Source organism: Coregonus clupeaformis, chromosome 8, assembly GCF_020615455.1.
Source record: "Coregonus clupeaformis isolate EN_2021a chromosome 8, ASM2061545v1, whole genome shotgun sequence".
In the NCBI taxonomy this organism is placed as follows: domain Eukaryota; kingdom Metazoa; phylum Chordata; class Actinopteri; order Salmoniformes; family Salmonidae; genus Coregonus; species Coregonus clupeaformis.
Genome location: NC_059199.1, coordinates 35,254,557 through 35,277,978, shown reverse-complemented (window position 1 = coordinate 35,277,978; position 23,422 = coordinate 35,254,557). Strand labels below are relative to the sequence as shown.

General features: G+C 40.4%; 1 protein-coding gene across 8 annotated transcripts in view; it reads right to left on the bottom strand.

The window, feature by feature from the left end:
* Positions 1-7,995: 7,995 nt before the first annotated feature.
* Positions 7,996-23,422, bottom strand: part of LOC121571974 (tropomyosin alpha-3 chain) — a 41,290-nt gene continuing 25,863 nt past the window's right edge. For 2 of the 8 annotated variants that reach the window (XM_041883795.2, XM_041883799.2), the window contains 4 exons: positions 22,301-22,376; positions 17,263-17,325; positions 15,774-15,843; positions 7,996-9,466 (listed from right to left, as the gene is read on the bottom strand). In XM_041883795.2, the coding sequence (XP_041739729.1) occupies positions 9,384-9,466; positions 15,774-15,843; positions 17,263-17,325; positions 22,301-22,376 (292 nt within the window). In that variant the 3' untranslated portion in view covers positions 7,996-9,383. Of the gene's footprint in view, positions 9,467-14,534; positions 15,025-15,489; positions 15,569-15,773; positions 15,844-17,262; positions 17,326-18,886; positions 18,963-22,300; positions 22,377-23,422 lie in introns of those variants that run through there. The other 6 variants (XM_041883792.1, XM_041883797.1, XM_041883798.2 and 3 more) reach the window with 5 other exon arrangements.

Sequence of the window (23,422 nt, the reverse complement as noted above, 5' to 3'; positions counted from 1 at the left end):
AAAAAAGACGCAACACCCCATAAAAATGGCGCACCGGTAATACACATGTAACTTATTTTTATTGTCGGTCAATCAAAGCACCGCTACAGTCAGTGGCTCCATGTATAGCAAGTGAAGTGGCAGATTTCTAATCAATGTCAAATTACAGAATTCAATTGGCTAAATGACAAGGAGTAGGCTACAATGATCAACCAACAGGTAGGCTGTTGTTTCATATGAATGGGGAGTTATTGTAGACAAGGACACCTCAAAATGGTGGTGGTGCCAGGACAACAACCTCTCCCTCAACGTCAGTAAGACCAAGGAGCTGATCGTGGACTACAGGAAATGGGGGGGCGAGCACGGCCCCATTCACATCGACGGGGCTGCAGTGGAGCGGGTCGAGATCTTTAAGTTCCTAAGTGTCCAAATCACTAAGGACTTAAAATGGTCCACACACACGCAAACAGTCATGAAGAAGTTGCGACAGCGCCTCTTACACCTCAGGATTTTGAAAATATTTGGCATGGGCCCTCAAATCCTCAAAACGTTCTACATTTGCACCATTAAGAGCATATTGACTGGCTGCATCACTGCTTGGTATGGCAACTGCACCGCCCTCGGTGGTGCGGACAGCCCAGTACATCACTGGGGCCGAGCTCCCTGCCATCCAGGACCTCAATATAAGGCTTTGTGAAAGGAAGGCCCGGAAAATTGTTAAAGACTCCAGACACCCAGGCCATAGACTGTTGTTTCTGCTTCTGCACGGCAACCGGTACCGGAGCAACAAGTGTGCACCAACAGGCTCCTGAACAGCTTCTATCCCCAAGCCATAAGACTGCTAAAAAGCTAACAAAATGGCTACACGGACAATCTGCATTGACCTATTTTATTTACATTTTTGCACCGTCTCAATGCACACTCACTCTATGCACACTATAGACACTCACTCACACACACTCACACTCCAACAAACACACACACACTTCATTTTGCTCACACACACATTACAAGCACTCACATTCATACTGACTCTACACACACGCACGCACACACACTCACATTCAATCATCATATAAGCTGCTTCTACTCTGTTTATCATATATCCTGATGTCTAGTCACCTTACCCCTATACATATCTACTCCTACCACTCCAGTATCCCTGCACATTGTAAATTTGGTATTGGCACTGACCCTGAAACTGATCCTGTATATAGCTTATTTACTTTCTCTTATTTCTATTTCTCGTGTGTTTTTGTTCTACTTGACTTTTTTAAAAAATATATAGTACTACAGATATTGATTATTGCATTGTTGGGAAAAAGCAAGCAAGAAAGTCATTTCACTGTATTTGTGCATGTGAAAATAAAACTTGAAAAAAGTGTTATGAGTGATTGCATCACAAACATATTTTCAGGGTGTTGATGCATCCTCCTCTCAGCCTCTTCTAACACCACGGGTTGGGGAAGGGTATCTATCCATCAGTTTTGCTTTGATGTCATATCAACTCATATTGTTGCTACCTTAGCTTAGCTGTTGTGCTAGCTAACATGCTACTGAACCGTGACACTAGCATCAATTAGCATTGCTACTTTAGCTAGCTAGCTGGCTAACTTAGCTGGCTACTGTAGCTAGATAGGTTCTTTACAACGATTTGATGCAGTCAAACAGGCACAACCAGATGGTAGGATAGATAACCTATGGCAGCAACAAGTTTGTCTAACTAGCGCGAGTCGGTTTGGCTACTTTCTCTCTCTCCATGCAACACACATAGATTGTTACACCGGTCTCTGCTCCGCTCTCGCCCCTCCCCCACCCGTCTGCTGAAACAAGCAGAGCACAGTGCACTGGTGCGCAAGCAAGTCTCCATTGAAGTAAACAAATAAATATAGTTTTCTTTAAAACACATGTATTTCGACTATCCGGATATCCCCAAAACATATCATGATATTATTTGAATAGTGAAATCATTTCAAATGCCCATCCCTACATTACTCCATAGAGAATCTTTCCAGATCCTTGATATCCTTTGCCCTGCGCTTATGGACTGCCCTCTTCCATTCAAACAACAGGTTCCAATAGGGTTCAGCTTTTATTCAGCTACGAATTTCTTATTAAGGCACATGATAGTCCACATGTTCAAGAAGACATTTCAGCAAAATAATGAATTTGGAAGATGTATTTTATTTTATCTCCTGTGAAGTAGGAAAGTGTGTCTAATGTCACGTGCTTCATTTCCGACTTGCTAACTCGTTGTAGAAAGATTATCCCATGTTTCCCACTTGGGAAGTATGAGAATCAACCAATACGAAGCTCTACGCAAATAACTCTGATGTTCCGAGTTTCCGATAGAACGTGAACTCTGCATTACGCTCACCTTCCTGAATTCGGACACATATGGAAGAAACATTAGATTTTTAAAATATATTTTCAATAATATTCTAAGATCCTTTTGTAGGATTATAATAATTCATAATTCACTTATATGCTATTATTAAATAAAGAAAATACATTTCCCAGAATGCATCAAAGACTACAGAATGGAAGGGATCAACCTTATCTCATGACAAAAAAACAATAATAATACCGTGTGACTGAGTTGTAATCAAGCTAATATTTCTTTGCAGTAATAAGTGGCAGATGCTTTTGGAAAAATATTTGTCAAAGGAATTAGACTTTTATGCGTCATGTCTCAGTTGAATTTCTTTGAATTGCTTTGAATTAAATTCGACTTCCTTTCATTCAAATTCAATTGAAATTCTGCTTCCTGTAGGGTGTGTCCAATTTAAATTCGAATTTCATTTAATGGGTTGAATTGAATGAAATTCTGAAATGACCCCAAACCTGGGTTCCACAGTGCTCAAAAACACCACTGCCACTAATGTAATTAAGAAATTATACATAAGAGGCCATGTGTTATGACATTTTTATCATGGCTGTGACGTGGTCATACTGTAGCCACGAGCCGAAGCCGAGTGGAGTAGACCATCAGAACCATAATACAAATGTCATAACACATGGACTCAAGCATATTATTGCTTTTATAAAACGGTTACCAGCATACAAAAACCAAGATTAATTCCCAAACCATCATTTTTTTTAACTATCACTTTTTTCTCTCCACAGAACACATTGGTATCCGTTTTTTGTTTGTCCAGACGAAACCAGTCTGTCAAAAGTTTCTAGCTCATGTCCAAATTCTCAAACTAAATACATACTGCAATTCCAAAGACAAAATGTCTTAGCTTTGATTTTAAGACTCAAAATAAAACGACTTGCCTTGCAGTAAAAGTAGTAAATATTTGGTAGTAGTAGTTGTACGTAAACGCTGGCACTTTTTATGTTGTCTAGGATATCATGGGCAGGATAGGTTCTAAGAATGGGAATTCCAAACCACCCGTTGTATAATGTTCTGTAACGTGCCATTTGGAGGGTTCATGAAAGTTAAGACTAGACAGAGGCAGCATCCAGAGTGGTGTACTATGAATCTAGACAGAGGAGTTAGCGAGCTAACTTTGGTCAAATCCGAGTTCAACTCTGGATAACTGGTGACAAGAAATTGGCTCACCTTTTAGCCAGGTACATTTCTATGGCAACTAATCCTTCAGAACTAACCTGCTCCCAGGCAGGCTAACTTCACTTATCTTGAATATGAAGTGTTTGAGCCAATAAAATTAATCCCTTCATTATCCGGACCATATTTGAGGAAGACGACTGATTAAATATTTTATTAATCAAATGTTCTTGTGTGTTAAAAATAGTAATATTCAGATACATATCACACAACACATTTAGTGATAAAAGGATTTGAAACTTCACATGCAGTAAAACTTTAGTATGACTTAATACAATTATTTGATTGATAGGAGTGGGGAAAAAAGTTACTCCTGCATTGATAAGCACACCAAATAAACGATATGCGTAAGAAAGATGGAATTTCTAATAGCTCATTTCACACAATAGCCTGCTGAATTTGCAAGGTAACTTTTCTTTCAAAATGTGACATTGTCTCAATGAAGAATTTGGCATTTGACTAGCCATGTGCGACATGAACGTGCAGTTACAAGCCCGGCTCGAGCAGTCTTGAGTAAGCAGCGGGTGCACAATCAATATCTACCTTCTTAACATGGATGAAGCCTGAGCTGGAATGTGAAGCTAACTGAAGCTAGCTAATTTCAGAAAAGCCTGAGTAAATCTAGCTAGATTTGTAGTATATCCCTCAGGAGCTATATAAAACGTGACTTTATTATCAAGCAGCAACCACCATCTCAATTAGTTCACGTGACAGAGGAATTTATAGACACAGGTCAGGCATTACTAATCAATGATGAACATCCAATTCTCACTCCTGCACAATGAACAGTTGTGTCAAGATTTGGGCCTTGATTAGTCAGCTGTCAGTTGCTTTCATGTCATTTAGGCTAGGGGTTTTGTCAGAGGTATATCAAAAGTAGGCCTAAGCCTGTTAGTGTGCACACGCAGAGATTTGAAGGCATTTTGATTTTTCATCCTCATTCATGGGTTTATTACAACTAGATCAAATATTTTGTATTTCTTTAAAATACTCTATATATTTTTTTAAATCAATTTTCCTGTTGAAAAACAATATCCCAAGTATACATAGAGTAATGTACAAAAACATATGGTTAAAATACGTGTTTTAGACAACAGCAAATATCAAGAGTTGGTCATTCAAGAGGTTGGTCTGATGGGTCTACTCTGTCATCGGCCTTCCCCCTTGCTTGCGGGAACAATAGAGGACAGGTCCACCCCCCACTTGTGCCATGTCATACCTGGACTACCTACTGAGCTTTTGTTCAGTAAATCAGGGGCTAAATGAGGTGAAAATGAGACTGGAGTGTGCCTTTAATCGTTTTTTATAAAGGAGACCGGAGTGGTGTACTAAGGCATGAAAGAGGAGTTAGCGAGCTAACTTTGTTCAACTCTTGAGTTCAACTCGGGATAAACGGTGACACGAAAGTGGCTCACCTTTTAGCCAGATACTGTACATTTCTGTAAACAAATCCTTTAGAACTAACCTGTTCCGGGGCAGACTAACTTTGGGCTAACTCCATTTATCCTGAATGAAGTGTGAAGCCGCGAGTTGAGTACCAATGAAATCAGATTTCCTCCCTCTCACAAAGATTGCATCACCATCCCCTTCATTTGAGGAAGACGACTGATTCAATACTTTATTAATAAATGTTTTTTTGTGTTATGGCATGAAACATTTAGTAATAACAGGATGCATTTGAAACTTCATCCACAGTAAAACGTTTGTAGCCTATGACTTACAATTATTTTATCAATAAGAGTGGGAAAAAAGGTGCTTGTGCACACCAAAGACAGCATTAGCAAGACCATAGCCTGCTGAATTTGAAAAATATATTTCCTTTAATTTGGTGTGAAATGGGTTATTAGAAGTTCCATCTTTCTTACGCATATCGTTTCTTTGGTGTGCTTATCAATGCACCAGTCCCTTTTCCCCCACTCCTATCAATAAAAGAAGTTGATTAAATTATACATTTTTACTGCGTTTGAAGTTTCAAATGCATCCTGTTATTACTAAATGTGTTGTGTGATACACTACATGACCAAAGGTATGTGGGCATTAATATGGAGTTGGTCCACCCTTTGCTGCTATAACAGCCCACTCTTCTGGGAAGGCTTTCCACTAGATGTTGGAACATTGCTGCAGGGACTTGCTTCCATTCAGCCACAAGAGCATTTGTGAGGTCGGGCACTGATGTTGGGCGATTAGGCCTGACTCGCAGTCGTAGCTCCAATTCATCCCAAAGGTGTTCGATGGGGTTGAGGTTAGGGCTCTGTGCAGGCCAGTCAAGTTATTCCACACCGATCGACAAACAATTTCTGTTTGGACCTCGCTTTGTGCACAGGGGCATTGTCAAGCTGAAACAGGAAAGGGCCTTCCTAAGGGGCCGAGCCTGAACCATGAAAACAGCCCCAGACCATTATTCCTCCACCAAACTTTACAGTTGCCATTATGCATTGGGGCCGGTAACGTTCTCCTGGCATCAGTCAAACCTAGATTTGTCCGTTGGACTGCCAGATGGTGAAGCGTGATTCATCACTCCAGAGAACGTGTTTCCACTGCAGAGTCCAATGGTGGCAAGCTTTACACCACTCCAACCAACGCTTGGCATTGTGATTTTAGGCTTGTGTGCAGCTGCTTAGCCATAAAAACCCATTTCATGAAGCTCCGACGAACAGTTCTTGTGCTGACGTTGCTTCCAGAGGCAGTTTGGAACTTGGTAGTGAGTGCTGCAACCGAGGACAGACTATTGTTATGCGCTTCAGCACTAAGCGGTCCTGTTCTGTGAGCTTGTGTGGCCTACCACTTCGCGGCTGAGCCGTTGTTGGTCCTAGACGTTTCTACCTCACAATAACAGCCCTTACAGTTGACCGGGTCAGCTCTAGCAGGGCAGAAATGTCACAAACTGACTTTTTGGAAAGGTGGCATCCAATGACGGTGCCACATTGAAAGTCACTGAGCTCTTCAATAATCTGTTGCAAATGTTTGTCTATGGAGATTGCATGGCATCGTGCTCGATTTTATACACCTGGCTGTCAGCAACGGATGTGGCTGAAATTGCTGAATCCACTAATTTGAAGGGTTGTCCACATACTTTTGTATATATAGTGTAAGTGGTTGAGGAGTGTCTCATTTCGTTAGTGGGCAAACGGAAGCGTCGTCCCTTCTAGCCACCTTTCATAGAGGATACTAATGTTTAAAAACAATATGCTACTTATTGTTTTTTCTATAAAATGTCTCAAACTTAATTTGCTTTGATCACTTTACACATTTATTTTGGGATCCACCACTGTAAATTTGCCTAATGACTTGAGTGAAGAAGCACATTTTCATCCACGTTCACGCTCCTCGCAGACTCTCCTCGATATCTTTGACCTCTTTCAAAATAGGCGAGAGAGGACACAGGACATGACATCTAATTGATAAAAGGCCAGGGACTGTGTCTGGAGGCCTTGGGGGTGGGGAAGCTGTGAACGGTGATTCTCAGTGGTCATTTGTCATTGACTGACACACACACACCTTGAAAATTCAACCCTGACTACCAACACCTGATGAGATGAGGCCCAAGCACTACATTAAAGACAAGTGACTTACTACGAAGGGCTTAACGTACGTACCTCGTATATACGTATGCCATGTACAATTACGTTAGGCTTCGGTGTAAAGTGCCTAGGGCAAGGGACCGGGGGTCAATTTGGAATGGGGGATTTGACTGATGTCCTCCTGTTTTGCCCCCTAGTGACACCCAGCCATTGGATTACCCCGACTGGTCTGAGGTCATTAAGAAGCCAGACTCCTGCAATGTCGTTGTGGTGATGCGTGCCAATCACAAGCTGCCCTGCCTGTATAAGCGGAGCCGGCTAAGCCCAGGGGCGAGGCTTCCTTGGAAAACTGACAACGACCTGCTCTTCTGATTTCTGCCTCGGTACAGCAAGGACGAAGCATTGAGGACTCCCACACACACTCAAGGCACAAACTCGACATGAACGGAGTGGACACAAACAGGTAGTTGTACCAAAACATGGACACAATGGTGCACAGACACAAATACAATTTCTTAGCAATACCACAGTAAGGTCTGAACATAGAAATGTCAGCCACTCAACATATTTAATTAAAAATGGCTGTAAATAGGATATACAGTATGAAGACAGACATGCTACACATCAAGACGTACTAAAACCATAGTAAAACAATTTGATTGAAAATGATTAAAGATAACTATTCCTCCAAGTTAGCTGTACATTACTGTTTGCGTAACATTATGGAAATTGTACTCGTGTCTATTTTATGTATGCATGCATCACTTGCTATGTGTGTTTTTAAAATGGGCTAATTATAAAGCAAATCAAAAGACAGCACAAGCCATGGATGGGTCAATTCAATCAAAAATAGGCTATACAGCAATCAAATTGCACTTGAGGAGAATCAAACTTCAAATTAAAATACAAAAAGACAGTTTGTATAGCAGTAAAAATCATGGTCTTTATTCAACAACAAAAAAGTCATTACAATGGAACAAGACTGTAACAGTGGTTATACATCTCTGATGAGTTTCCAGTTAAAATAATTAAGACCTCAATGTTTCATGTGTTGAAGTTTTTAAATCCCCTACTAAATGTATAGGTTTTGCATCAAACTGATCGAATCCCCCACCCATTTTCTATAATTGGCATGGTACTGGCAAGGTGATAGCCATTGATTTTTGAACCCAACAACCTCACCATAAACCTCTCAAACTAAAAAAGCTGCGTTAACACAGGCAGCCCAATTCTGATATTTTTTTCCACTAATTGGTATTTTTATCAGATCAGCTCTGAAAAAGATCTGATGTGAAAGGTCAAAATAAATTAGCATAAACAAGTTCAGAATTGGAGAGTTCAGAGGCCAAATAATTAGTGTCATACAAGTGCAGCACTGTTTTGTGACAGTGGCTATGGTTTCAGTGGGAGAAAACAGATACATTAAGCAAAATATCATGCACATAAACAAATTATGCATATCCATAATAATAGGAAAATAGGAATAAGAAAAACAATCGCATGATACATCTTGGATGTCATCAATACAGACCACCCAATGTGGTTTCTGTCCCAAACTGTATTGGTGTAAAGTAGGAAAAAGGAGCGATTAAAGGGATATACTGCATATAAGGACAGAAAGAAGCCCAGTTCCATTTTGGACCCTATCCACTAACCCTTTTTGGTGTCAACTAATCATAAAAGGACAGCAAAGGCCTAAGCAACGTAGTGATGGCCCAGCCCTCTGATAGACCAAGTGGAGCTTCTTCCATCTTGCTTACCCCTCTTCAGCTCTTTCAGATCTGTGAACTTTGAGGGTTTAGGCATTAGGGGAAGGTGCTAGAGAACAAAATAGAACCAGTCCAGGGTATACAACAGCAGGACAGGTCAGAAGTCAGAAGTGTAGTAAATGGCTGGCAAAAATCATGTGCCCAGTTCCTCCATTTTCTATGGTTGGAAACTAAAATGGGCTATTCTATAGGTGAGTGGACTGACCATGTTCTTGTTTACTTGGCAAGGAATCCTTAAAGGCTGTCATGCTAGCCCCATTCAAGCAAGGAGAAGATGGCATAGTAGACCACACAAGTATGACAGAGTTCCCCTATTAAAGACCATTCCAATGGATAAAGGCAAGCGCTTCCGCAAGATGTCACATTGAAGAATACTGAAAGTTTAACAATCAAAGCTGTTGAGAATAAAGGTGTCATAGTAAATAGTGGTTTTGGCACACTCCAGCATCACAACCCCCAGTGGTGCTTTTTCCTACCTTGACACCACGGCAGCAGAGTGGGTAGAAAGGAGAGACAAAGAGAGAGAGGGGGGGGGTGTTCTCAGAAGCTGTTGAGGTCCTGCAGGGTCTGGTCCAGGGTGGCATGGATCTTGAGGTTCTCCTCCTTGGCATTGGCCAGTCTCTCTGGAGAGGGAGATAGATTCATAATTTACACTTCGTCTGGATTCGCAGGGGAACACGGCAAGAATCCCTAGGTACCACTTTAATGGAGCTCTCTGTCATAAGGGCTACAGAACACTGCCATATTCAGCCGTTGTCAGTTTATGACAACTGACTTTAACCCCAATAATTACTTCAGCCGATTTGCTAACCGTCGCAACGGTTTCTCATTGCGAATATGATTTTGCCCAATATGACTCAGGGTTTGGGTAATGTTACCCTCTAAAAATATAACATGACATTTCTAAAATGGGCAATCTTCAGTGATAGGGTTGCAAAGGGAAGGTATATTACTGGAACATTTCTAAGTTTACCAGTAAATTACCAGAATGTTGATAACTTTTCAATTTTATTTTATCAGATGACAACTTGGTGGTCTTTGAGTTCCTCAGATTTTCATGTGTCTAATTATCTCGGTCTGTGTGGCCTTATCACACGTAAAATATATAAAATAATCAAATAAGATTACTTTTATAAAGTTGGAAGAGTTGCAGAGTTAATTGAAATAATGCCATTGTTGATTAGATGCTTTCTTCTTAATTCAGCTATTTTCTCTTAAACCATATGGTCTATTCACTAGAAACTCGGACACAGATAAAAATTTATAAACGATTACATTTTTGAAAATGTATTCAAGTATAAATCACCAGAATTACCATAGATTATCTGTTAATTACCAAATTTACTTAAGAGTCCAGTAACTTTGGTAAATTACCGATAGCTTTGAAACCCTATTCAGTGGCTTAACTTGCTTTCATGAACCAAACCGATATACAAAGGCCGCATTTATAATAATAATAATAATAATAATAATAATAATAATAATAATAATAATAATAATATGCCATTTAGCAGACGCTTTTATCCAAAGCGACTTACAGTCATGCGTGCATACATTTTTTTTATTTTTTTTTTTGTGTATGGGTGGTCCCGGGGATCGAACCCACTACCTTGGCGTTACAAGCGCCGTGCTCTACCAGCTGAGCTACAGAGGACCACAAAAGACAGCCCAATTCTGATATTTTTCCACTATTTGGGCTTTTGATCTTTACACATCAAATCTTTTTTCAGAGCTTATATGATTGGTCAACAATATAAATTGGGCTGCCTGTGTAAATGCAGTATAATAAGTATCCAAAACCCAGCATTAACAGTTGGTCCCCAGGATACACATTGAGCAACACCGCTATAAAGTGTAGACAGTAAGACAATCAATCAAGTGGATGTGAAAAGGCAAAGTAGTAGAGGGTAGTAAACAGAATGAATAATACTACTAAACAAAAAATACTAAATAAGCAAAGAGTACAGAAAAGGTCACATTACCTGAGCATGGAGTAGTGGGAAGATGAGGAAAAAATTGCCACAAGAGGGCAGACTAACTAAATTAGCCACTAAGGCAGCGTTTCCCAAACTCGGTCCTGGGGACTCCAAGGGCTGAATGTCTCGTTTTTTTGCCCTAGTACTACACAGCTGAGAAATATGGTAGGACACTTGATTTCAACATCTGAACATAGTGGACAGGCTATCATGCTGTTCAAACAGTTGGAGACAGACAGAAGGGTGTGTTCATAATTAAACTGTTCTACCTTGTTAGCTAGCAAATCAATCCAAGTTCGCTATATATCCCCTTTTTGTCCCCATCCAAATTGGTAGTTACAGTCTTGTCCCATCGCTGCAACTCCCGTACGGACTCGGGAGAGGGCAAGGTCGAGAGCCATACGTCCTCCGAAACACGACCCTGCCAAGCCACACTGCTTCTTGACACACTGCTCGCTTAACCCAGAAGCCAGCCGCTCCAATGTGTCGGTGGAAACACCATACAACTGGCGCTAGAGTGCGACGGGACAAGGACATACCTGCCGGCCAAACCCTCCCCTAACCTGGACGACGCTGGGCCAATTGTGCGCCGCCTCATGGGTCTCCCGGTCGCGGCCGGCTGCGACACAGCCCGGGATCGAACCCGTATCTGCCACTCGGGAGGCCCAGCCTAAACTATTTTGATAAAATAATAATGTGTGTTTCTTATGGTTGAGGAAGGCTGATATTTAGCCTTGGTATAATCTCACAAGCCCTGAATTCATTACATTATTGCTGACCGTTTGAAATGCAATGCATTTGACTTTTAAATTGTACAAAGCTTAATTACAGAAAACAGTCCAGATCAATCCAGATATATTGTGAATCGCTCAGAAGTTAAAAGAAAAATACTAAATCTTTTTTATGCTGTATCGCCCAGCCCTAAGGAATATTTGAAGAGAGTGGCCACTCGTTGGAAGCCCACTAAAGCACAATGTAGGAAGAAAGTGTAAAGTGCATATGGAAAAGGAATGTGTACACTGAGGAAGGGAATACCTGAGCAACATGGAGACTCAAAGGCTACAAAACAAGTGGATGCTATACGACCAGTAAAAGGCCGCTACACACTTTAGAAAATGATGCAAATTTTGGAACGGAATGTATACGAAGCTCTGTCGCTCTATTTATGTAGGGTGTGTTGTGCCTTTAAAGTAATTGTGGAACGTTGCAGAAAGAAATGTCATGAACAGAGCTGACGTGTCCCCTATTCTACATGTCAGAGGAATGTTTGTTCTACATAATGTTTCAATCTGAACATTCCACAATTTGCCCAGTTGAACACGGCCTAGGATAGAATCACTGGGAAAAGTTGATAGAAGAGCAGTCTCTTGGAGTAATGTTTTTCCTCAAGCAAGAAAAATATTCCAGAATATTCAACCACTGCATCCTTAAGTTGAAGTGAATTTACTTCAAATACAATATATTTTTTCCAATCACTATATCAGGAATATGTGGTCATATTCAAATCTGATTCAAGTTTTTCTAATCTAATTGAAATCTATATAATCTTCAGAGTGCCTGCTGATTTTCTGGAAACCTGATTTTTTGCTCCTCAGTGCTCAGCTGCTGCCCCCTCCTTGATCTGCGATGAACGCCCTTGAAGTTTGTAGGCTACACCAGACGTTGTACACAAAGGACATGGTCGATATGTTCCAACTATTGCATTTCATGCCTCAGTAGGCTTTTAAACATAAGTGCGATTTCAAGTGCTTTTTTCAGGAGGGGGTGTTCCAGAGGAGCTACACCGGGATTATGCGTGGGCAAACAGGATGTGAACAGGACGTGAGCGCAGTAATTTTACCTGCCACACCAGAGATGTAAACAGATGCGGAATCAGTAGCACTCGGTATCTACTGCCAGGAATCTATTGACTTTGGGTCCAATATGACAACCATATTTCTCATGACATCAAAAATGAAAGTTGAATAAAAATTATACAACCATCTACAGTCAATTAATTAACCTCATTCATTAAATCAACAATTGAACAGTAGTTGGCTAGCTGTCTGTACTTTGCAGGGCAGAACAAACACACATCCATTTTGACATCTTTGTCCTGTCAAATCAGAACATAAGGGGAGGGGTCTACCCTACAGCATCCTCTGCCTCAAAAGTTAATACAAGGAAGACAATCTGCAACTGCCTTTCCATTCGTCAGCTGGTTTGAATGTGTAAAAGTTTCTAAAAACCATTGATACTATAGGATTACAACCTACCTCCAATTATGAACTAGGAAGACTACAGTTCCGTTTATATATTTGTTTTTCATACAGGTAGGCCTACTGCTATTGTATTGATGTAGCCTACTACTATTATTCATGTTTCTATTACATTTTCATACTATGAAGCTGAGTGAATGGTATAAATCCTTTGACACAAAAAAACTATTTCAGGCACTTTGTATGGTGTTTACGTGCATGGACCCGAGAAAAATAGACTCCAAAACGTAAATTGTACGTTGCTGCTACGCTTTACGCACGCGCCGATGTAGCAGGTAACATTGACTACAATAGGACTATCAACTTCGTATCACGCAAGTCTCACTGTCTCAGTTACAGTAGTGGTGTCATTTTCAGCAACTCTGGCTAGTGGCTACGATATGTCAGCAAGTAAAACGTAGACAGTAGATCTTGCTGCAGATAATGTCCTGGCCTGTCATAATATAAGACAAACAATTAAAGCTCCCACCGTGTCACACACATTAGCCCTTGTTGCTTGTTTTCTTTGTGTATTATTTCCCATGTACATTTGTTTTTTGTTGATAATTGCCAAAATAAAAGGAAAACACTTGAGTAAACGTCTAGGTGCAACAGCGGCTCAGCCGCAAAGTGGTAGGCCACACAAGCTCACAGAACAGGACCGCTGAGTGCTGAAGCGTGTCAAAATGGTCTGTCCTCAAAGCGAGATCGGTGTGGAAGGACTTGACTGGCTTGCACAGAGCCCTGACCTCAACCCCATCGAACACCTTTGGAATGAATTGTAACGCCAAATGCGAGCCAGGCCTAATCGCCCAACATCAGTGCCCGACCTATATCTATCTGACCATTTTATAAATTGCGTGAAATCACAGCATTTTGCGAACCCACTCGCCCCGTCGCTCCAAGATGACCCGGATCAAGGACAAGACGGGCAACTACAGGAGATCAGATGCAACACAGAACAAGCCCAAACCGAACATTAGTTAGGCTGTAAAACAGACACTAGATGGGGTAGATGTTCACATTGAAATTATTTTATGAATGAGTTTATTTTTTAAATCATGTTCATATATCATGTAAGCTGCACTGCTATTCAGTTTTTTGTATTGTAAACTGCTAAAGTGCACTCGTGGCATATCTAGTTGTATGTGTAAACAAAACCTATCCATTATTTGATATCTTGTTTGAATGAACTTGTTGCGAGTGGCTCTAGATAAGAGTAAATGAGCAAATGTTTAATGAAACCTTGTGCTTTGCCCTTAAAAAAGGCATTGTGTTCTTATTGCTAGTGCTAGCCTAAACCCCAATGTGGAGGCACCATCACTACTGCCAACACCTCTGCTCTTTAAAATCAGATAAATGTACAATTTCTACCATGACTATTTGTGGAAAAACAATTAACATGGTAAGAGCACCAGAAACCATTTGGTGTTTGTGATGTCACTTTGAAGCTACCCTAGGCCAAAAAAAATATAGGAAAAGGAGACAGTAGACAGGTTTTTCCTCCTCCCTTTGTTCAACATTTATAGAGAATCACATGTAGAGAACAGGGTGAAACAATGGACAAGACAATATGGTGAAAAGAAAGGAGAGAAAAAAAAATTCAAAGAAGTGTGCAGGCTTGAGCACAGTGCAGACAGTGACCCAAAGAAACAACAATTACTGTTGCCCAAAAGGAGGGTGGAGAGAGTGAGGTGAGGGAGGGTGCGTGCGTGGAGGGATAGAGAAATGGCGAGAGAAAGTGGGGGAAAAGAAACAGGACAATAAGAGTGAAAAGAAAAGCACTAAAGGGAACAGATTTAACAACCACGTAAGGAATGAGTGAAGATTGACAGGGGGGGGGCAGGAAGGGAGAGGGAGGGCGAGAGAGAGAACCGCGCCACCGAAATGGATGTTCATCAGGAGGACTGAGACGAAATTCTTGAAACCACAACAGGGGAGTGAGCAAGTGAGCTTCCCGACATTTATCTGAAAACACAGAGGGGTTGAGAAACCGTGACTACAGATTCTGAGAATCATTACATTGTGACGATTAGTAGCCATTGGGTATCACCGACTCTTGACAGGTAAAATTGCAAGCATTCAGTTATTCGGTTATTAGACTTCATGAACCACCTTTTAATGTCACACCACTCATATCACACTTAGATATTTTTCCAATCACAATTTTTTTTTAAAAGTATAAATCCAGTGTTGGTTGGCAGTTTTTGTTGCATGACTCAAGCTTTGCTTTTGCATGTTGTAGTTTGGTCACGGTCGGCCATCTCTTTAGAAACATTAACACATTACATGGATGTTAGGGGATGTGTTATAGAGTCTGGTGTTTTTCCTGACCCCCTGACTTCAGTGCAGTGTTAGGGGAATATTAGATTTACTCAGTCAAACTCCACAGTCCCTGCACGCCAACCACACACACAGCGAGCCCGTATTTACATGGAGGTCATGTCATTGAGGGCGTGGTCCAACTCCTCGCTAATGGCCTTGTACTTGAGTTTCTGTGCATATAGCTCATCTGTTCACGGAGAGGCCAAAGAGTGAAGGGAAAAAGAGGAAGAAGAAAAGGAGGCAAAGAGAAGATAAGGAGAGAGCGAGGGAAACAGCCAAAGGGAAAGTGATGTATGCTAAAATAATAGTCTGATTAAGCCAGAACAGGACTTTTTCCGTAGACGGTGCATTGGGAAATACAGGAGTTTTAAGGCAAAGCGGCTGGATCCTACCTTCCAGATCATCTATGGTCTTTTCCAGCTTGGCCACAGACCTCTCAGCAAACTCAGCACGAGTCTCAGCCTAAGAAAAGTCAAAACAAAGCAATCAATCAAGAAACTACTAAAACCTAGATGACCTAGATTAAATATGTTAACTTGGAGAGACTACAAAAGGAATTGAACCAAACTAACCTCACTTTGTGAATAAACAAAAAGGTGACTAGACCAAACAAATGCAATGAGCAAGACAAAGAAAAATACAAAGGAGACATCCAGACAAACAGATCGGAAACAAAAAAAAAACATCAATTAAATACTATCAAACATATCTCAGACGAAACCTTGGAAAAAAAACAAAAGGAAAAAAAAAAAACACCCCAGACGCCACACAAGATACTACAAGGGGACATTTCAGGGACATGTCAACACAGATGTCAGACAAAAACAAACAAAAGATGGCCTTCCCTGAATTTCGCTTGTGAAAGTGTCAACCATCTGCAATTATATCTACCGAACTAAGGAGGCTTTTTTCATTCTCTAAGTCAGGGTTCCCCAACTGGCGTCGCAATATATTATTTTATTGTTGGGACATAAGATAGTAAAAACACACGCAGCTCCAAGTGATTTTAATTTTGGAAATCTGTTCCAAAGTATTCCCTCGCATAGAGATATACAGTGAGCTCCAAAAGTATTGGGACAGTGAATTGTTTTGGCTCTGAAATGATACAATGACTATGATATTAAAGTGCAGACCATCATCTTTAATTTGAGGGTATTTTTTATTCATATCTGGTGAACCATTTAGAAATCACATCACTTTTTGTACATAGTCCCCACATTTTGGGGGACCAAAGTATTGGGACAAATTCACTTATATGTCCCATATTCCCAGCACGCAATGATTACATCAAGCTTGTGACTCTACAAACTTGGATGCATTTGCCATTTGTTTTGGTTGTGTTTCAGATAATTTTGTGCCCAATAGAAATGAATGGTAAATAATGTAGTGTCATTTTGGAGTCACTTTTATTGTAAATAAGAATAGAATACATTTCTAAACACTTTTACATTAATGTGGATGCTACCATGATTATGGATAGTCCTGAATAAATCGTGAATAATAATAATAATAATGAGTGAGAAGGTTAGACGCACTACTAACCTCTCACCTTTGCAAAAACAGTGGAGGTTAGCATTTTAGGGGGTATGATATTTGTGCGTGGGTCACTGTCCCAATACTTGGAGCTCACCGAATGTGATCATATACAAATGTAAAGCAAGGTTTGAAAATATTATGTTTTAGTCAAATTTTACATCTTAGGGCTTCTTGCGGTCAATTTGCAAACTACAAATTATTTGTAATTATTTTCTGGCCCCGACCAGCCGCTAAATAAAAACTTCAACAATTTAAACATATAATAATAATAATAATAATAATAATAATAATAAGCTCGCGTCTGAATCTAGTTGATGATCACTGCTCTACAGGTTATCCACTTACCTCTTTGAGCTTGTCGGTCAGGATCTTGATCTCTTCCTCATACTTGTCCTCCTTCTGGGAATACTGTAGTAGAAAATAGAGGATTGTCAGTTTAAAGCAGAGCATGCACACACCAAAAAATAAACTGACATGACCTCAATCTCATGTAAAAAACAGTGTGTCAATGCTGCAATAGAAGGATTCCTAAGAACATGCCATTATAATGCATGCCAAATTAGTTCAATATCAAGGGCAATCCCTGTGAAGTCAACAGCACGTGTGACTTGGCTCCTTCAGTGGTTAACTTAATTCATCCATCTATCTACAGCTCTAGAGATCCCAGAATTCTTGCTGAGATTTCAATTCTGGGTGGGGCCTTGAATACGGTTGGATCAAAGTGTCTCAATTGCCCAATCACTGATTGGCTAGAAAGAAAATACATATCCGATGAGTGTTGTGTAGAGTGAAACGTTCAGGATGTTGTAAATAGAAATGTACCAACAAACAAAAAACTGTAGATACAGTCATTTGAAGCATTCTTATGCAAAACATTTCTATTGACAAAGTTCTGAAACATTTTCCCCATAGGACTGGCCACTGGTTTCCCGGGACTAAATCTGCCACTGGTGAAACAAATGGAGGAATACGAGAACACTACTGTCCATAAAAGATGGAAGTAGAATACCACTGATCTAACCATTAAAGCAACTTTAAAACAACACTAAAGCAACTTTGCTTGCAGGGATGTTTACAGTGCATCTGCTCTGAGCAGATCTGGACATGCATATGTAGGAATGTACAGGGAACAATCATAAACCTGGGTTGTGTTCATTAGGTCACGCAATGGAAAACGTCAAATCGTTTTGCAACAGAAAACGAGTCCTGGTAGCCTCTCCTGTTTTAGTCTTTTCTGTTTGGTGCCTAATGAACATAGCCCTGGAGGAAGTTTTCATCTGTATTCCACTGCAGTGTCATTGAAGGATACCGATTACAAATGTGGTGCAAAGGAACAAGTCATTATGGCACCATTGCCTCTTCAATGTAATGAGAGCCATTAAGAGTAACATTTTGTTCTCTATGTTATATTAGACAAACCCTTAACTTAGTATGGGGGTGTTTGTCCATGCAGGCCTTCGGTCCAATCAGAAATATGGAGATTGAAGGAACTCAATGCCTCATGCAAGTGTGACCTTTCTAGAAATTATAAACATAGGCAGTAAAGGGCATTGATGACAAGAATGGTTGTCTGGGAGAGGTAGGGGGTATTCAAGACTGGAATGGTGGTAAACGCCAAAGGGAAATTAACTACACAGACCAATTAACCCAAGGGTAAGTGCCTGAGGTATCTGGATATGGACTACACACACACACTGCCAATGTTGTTCAAGGCAGAGTCAATACAGAACCCTTGTTAAGGGTGAATACAGCAGCTGTACTCTCAAATACAAATGCTGCACACAGATAAACAGGTACAGTATACAGTACACACCAACTGCAAAGGCAAATAAATTAACACAAAATACTTACAAAAATCGCTTCCTCAGAGATGTATACAGTCACAAAAAAACATGCCCACACAGGTAACATGCTGGTTTAATCTGAGGTTCATACAACCATGTAAAATACCAACACACAGACACACTACCTTCTCCGCCTGGGCCTCCAGGGACTTAAGGTTATTGGTGACATTTTTCAGCTCCTCCTCCAGCTCAGCACATTTACTGGATTTGAGGGGAGGTCGCCATTGAGTTTGTTTCAAGAGAACGAGAAGACAAGGAGAGATGACACAGTAGGCGACGAGGGCAGAGGGTGGAGCAGTGAAAAGAGGAAGGAAAGAGTAGCAGTGTGAAAACATTGGCAATACGGTTTAAGATAATTGATGGTGAGAGATGACAAATGGAGTTGGGAGGAGTGTGGAGTAGATGATTAGGAAACACAAAGAATGAGTGCCTTATGACAGAGAAACGGCAGAGATGAGGCTAACCACAAACCGCAGCGGTTACAGACCCTTGACACTACCATATCTCCATATTAAAGTGAGCCCACGTCACAACAGGAAATCAGTAGAACATCCTTAACCAAAGACAAGCTATACGAGCAATGTTCACTGTCGTTAGAACGGCATGCGTTAGGCTGGAGATGTCCTTATAAGGGCATTGAAAATAGTGAGTTGTGCATGCTCGAGTTCTCATGAGTCAATTCTTAATTGTGTTCAGTAGGGCACACCGTAGCAAAGTGTTTCTTACTGGATGAGTTCACATAGCATCACCCATTTTCCATCCTACTAAACACAACGCGAACTCTCCCATCGACTTTAGAGCAGTAGGATGTCACTTCCTTAACACGCACACTGGATTTCATGCAAACACAGGTTGAGAAAAAGAGTAGGGAAGGGAAATGGAGGCAAGCGCGAGTCAAGGAGAGAATGCAGATACTGAAAAGAAGGAGAGGTTAGAGTCCTGGAGTCATCCAAAGAGGACCACCCGTTTGTCCTGAGGCCACGATTCTGATTACTTCTTTCTCCTCCTCACTCACACACAGAAAATACTTTCCATGTCCACCTATTGAGATCTTTTAACTATAAATAGTTCCTATATCCATAAATCTCAAGACTGATTTTCTACCAATGGTATATTACACTAGAGCACATCTAGTCAGTTGAGCATGAACACACTCTCATACACTTTTTTCTCTCTTACACACCATGAAGTATAGGCACATTCCCCAAACACACATAAACAGTAGGGTGTCCAATCAAAAACACATGATTTTTACCAATGGGTAAAATAATGTTAATTGTGTAGATAATCCGCTAAGAAAAAAACAAATGGTCCAAACCTCATGTCTCTATCATAAGTTATTGGAGTTAATAATAAATAAATACAAATCAGGAAAATAGCATTGCGTCAGGTAGGCTGGATTCTGTGCAAGAACTAAGGCTACAGACTACCTGACAGGCTCACTTTCCCCGTTAAACTCATCTTTCTTCTCGAATCAGCAGGACATAAAACAGAGCTAAGATGGATATAGATTGAGACATGACATGTATCATTTTCATATTTTAGTAGACGCTTTTCATATTAATTAGAAATTCCTGTTTTTAGAAGATTTCTCACAAAAACAAGCGGATCTCTGAAATGTCAACGGAGCACTGAGCTTATTATTTTCAAAGCCTTTTACATTTAATTCAGCTTGTGTCATGCTAGTTTTGCGACCCGCAGAAACAACTGAAGATGACAACCAAAATGTAGAATCCTCAAAAGTTAAGAGAAACCTGAATGCTATGTCAACAGAGCTCTGTGATTATTATCAGATGTATTAGGTTACGAAATCTGACTTATTGGATATAAATGTTAATGATATGTTACAGAAAGACCCCACTGAATGATTCAAACATGAATAATCATATTTGTCTTGGTAAAATGTATTTTATAACATAAGGAAGTGAAATGTCATCACCAAATAGTGTTTTCAGCCACTGTGGGCAGAGTGGGTAGACACCCTATACACACACACACCTCATTTTCAGTATACACACTCACACTGAAGTATAGGCATTTGAACAACACAGTGCCTTCAGAAAGTATTCACACCCCTTGATTTTCACATTTTGTTGTGTTACAGCCTGAATTTAAAATGGTTTAAATTGAGATTGTGTCACTGGCCTACACACAATAACCCATGTCAAAGTGGAATTGTGTTTGTAGAAATGTGTACAAATTAATTAAAAATGAAAAGCTGAAATGTCTTGAGTTAATAAGTACCCCTTTGTTATGGCAAGCCTAAATAAGTTCAGGACTAAAAATGTGCTTAACATGTCACAAGTTGCATGGACTCACTGTGTGCAATAATAGTGTTTGACATGATTTTTGAAGGACTACCTCATCTTTGTACCACACACATACAATTATCTGTAAGGTCCCTCATTCGAGCAGTGAATTTCAAAACAGATTCAACCAAAGACCAGGGAGGTTTTCCAATGCCTCGCAAAAGGCACCTATTGGTAGATGGGTAAAAAAAAAGAACAAAAAGCAGACTATCCTTTTGAGCATGGTGAAATTATTACTTACACTTTGGATGGTGTTTCAATACACCCAGTCACTACAAAGATACAGGCGCCTTCCTAACTCAGTTGCTGGAGAGGAAGGAAACCGCTCAGAGATTTCACCATGAGGCCAATGGTGACATCAAAACAGTCAGAGTTTAATGGTTGTGATAGGGGAAAACTGAGGATTTGATCAACAACATTGTAGTTACTCCACAATACTAACCTAAATGAAAAAGAAAGCTTTTACAAAAATATTCCAAAACATGCATCCTGTTTGCGTTATTGGAGTAAACTGCAACATTTTTTACTTTATGTCCTGAATACAAAGCGTTACGTTTGGAGAAAACAACATCACAGAGTACCACCTTTCATATTTTCAAGCATGGTGATGGGTATGCTTGTCATCAGCAAGGACTAGGGAGCGTTTAAGATAAAAAATAAACAGAATAGAGCTAAGCAAAGGCAAAATCCTGAAGGAAAGAACCTGGTTCAGTCTGCTTTCCAACAGACACTGGGAGCAAATTCACCTTTCAGCAGGACAACCTAAAACAAAAAGGCAAATATACACTGCAGTTGCTTACCAAGACGACATTGTGTTCTAGTTACAGCTTTGACTTAATCTGTTTGAAAATCTATGGCAAGACTTGAAAATGGCTGTCTAGCAATGATCAACAACCAACTTGACAGAGCTTGAAGAATTTATAATAATGTGCAAATATTGTACAATCCAGGTGTGCAAAGACTCACAGCCGTAATCTCTACCAAATGTGATTCTAACATGTATTGACTCAGGGGTGTGAATACTTATGTAAATTAAATATGCAAACATTTCTAAAAGCATATTTTCTCTTTGTCATTATGGGGTACTGTGTGTAGATGGGTGAGAAAAAAAATATATTTATTCAATTTTGAATTCAGGCTGTAAGACAACAAAATGTGGAATAAGTCGAGGAGTATGAATACTTTCTGAAGGCACTGAATTCACTCCACAGACACACAAACACACACTACCTGGTCTTCAGAGGCCTGTAGGGACTTCAGCGATTGGTCGAAACCCCTCAGCTCCTCCTCCAGGGCCCTGGCTTTGCTGTTAGTGCAGGGAGGGTGCGGAGTCACATACATGCGGAGCGGGGGCGTATTGTGGGGGGGGGTCATGCGTGGAATTTAGGTTGGACCCACAGAAACATGCAGAGACGGACAGATGGGGGAGGAGGGCATTTATTCATTAGGATACAGAACCATTGTTATGCAAACACACAAGTTTATTCTCATGGCCGTGGGAACAGTGAGGATGGGGCAGATTTGGGATGATACCGGCAGTGGGATGGTATAATGCAGAACCGTATCAAATACTTTAAAAAACATGAGCTGCGCTTGATTTTGTTGGTCCGATACAATGGAACAGTCCCAAAAGTGCAAACAAATATAGTTTCAAGCAGCCATGGCGGGGTTCAAGCTATGGCCTCACAGTACCACCATCAGGACAAATTGGACAGATTGCCATAGGATTTGCTACTTCTGTAGTTTTTACCACGCTTGCCAAATATCAGAACACAACATCAAACAGATCAAGCAAAATGTTTTTGATGATGAATTTTGGACCATTTGTAATAACGTTGACTACTTTAAACGTCTTCTCCAGAACCGCTCGACTCCAAACTTGGTATATAGCATCTATGGATGCACATCTTTAAAACGCTATGTTTTCCAAGACTCTCGCTCACACAATATGGCCGCTATAAGCCAATGAACATGCATTAAGGTTTTTCCTGTCCAACAGTGCCACCATGCAGCCAAAGATAACCATACTCTACAGGTTAGCTAGACTCATCCCTGAGTGCGCCAAATTTAATCAGATCAAGAGCAATCAAGATAGTCAAAACAGATCAAGAGAAATAAATAAGTGCCCGTTATAGCGCCACTATGGTCAATTTAAATGTGCTTACATTGAGTCTTGACAGTGTTTGGAACATGTCTATCAAGATGTTACAATACGAATATTGTGTCTGATTTATATGCATTTATGTGCCAGGCCAAGACCACTTGAATGTTTATTGGTCAGTAGCAGCCATGTTGTTTGAGATGCTACCCATATTAGCTCAAAACGGGATGAGGGGCATGACCTTTAAATGT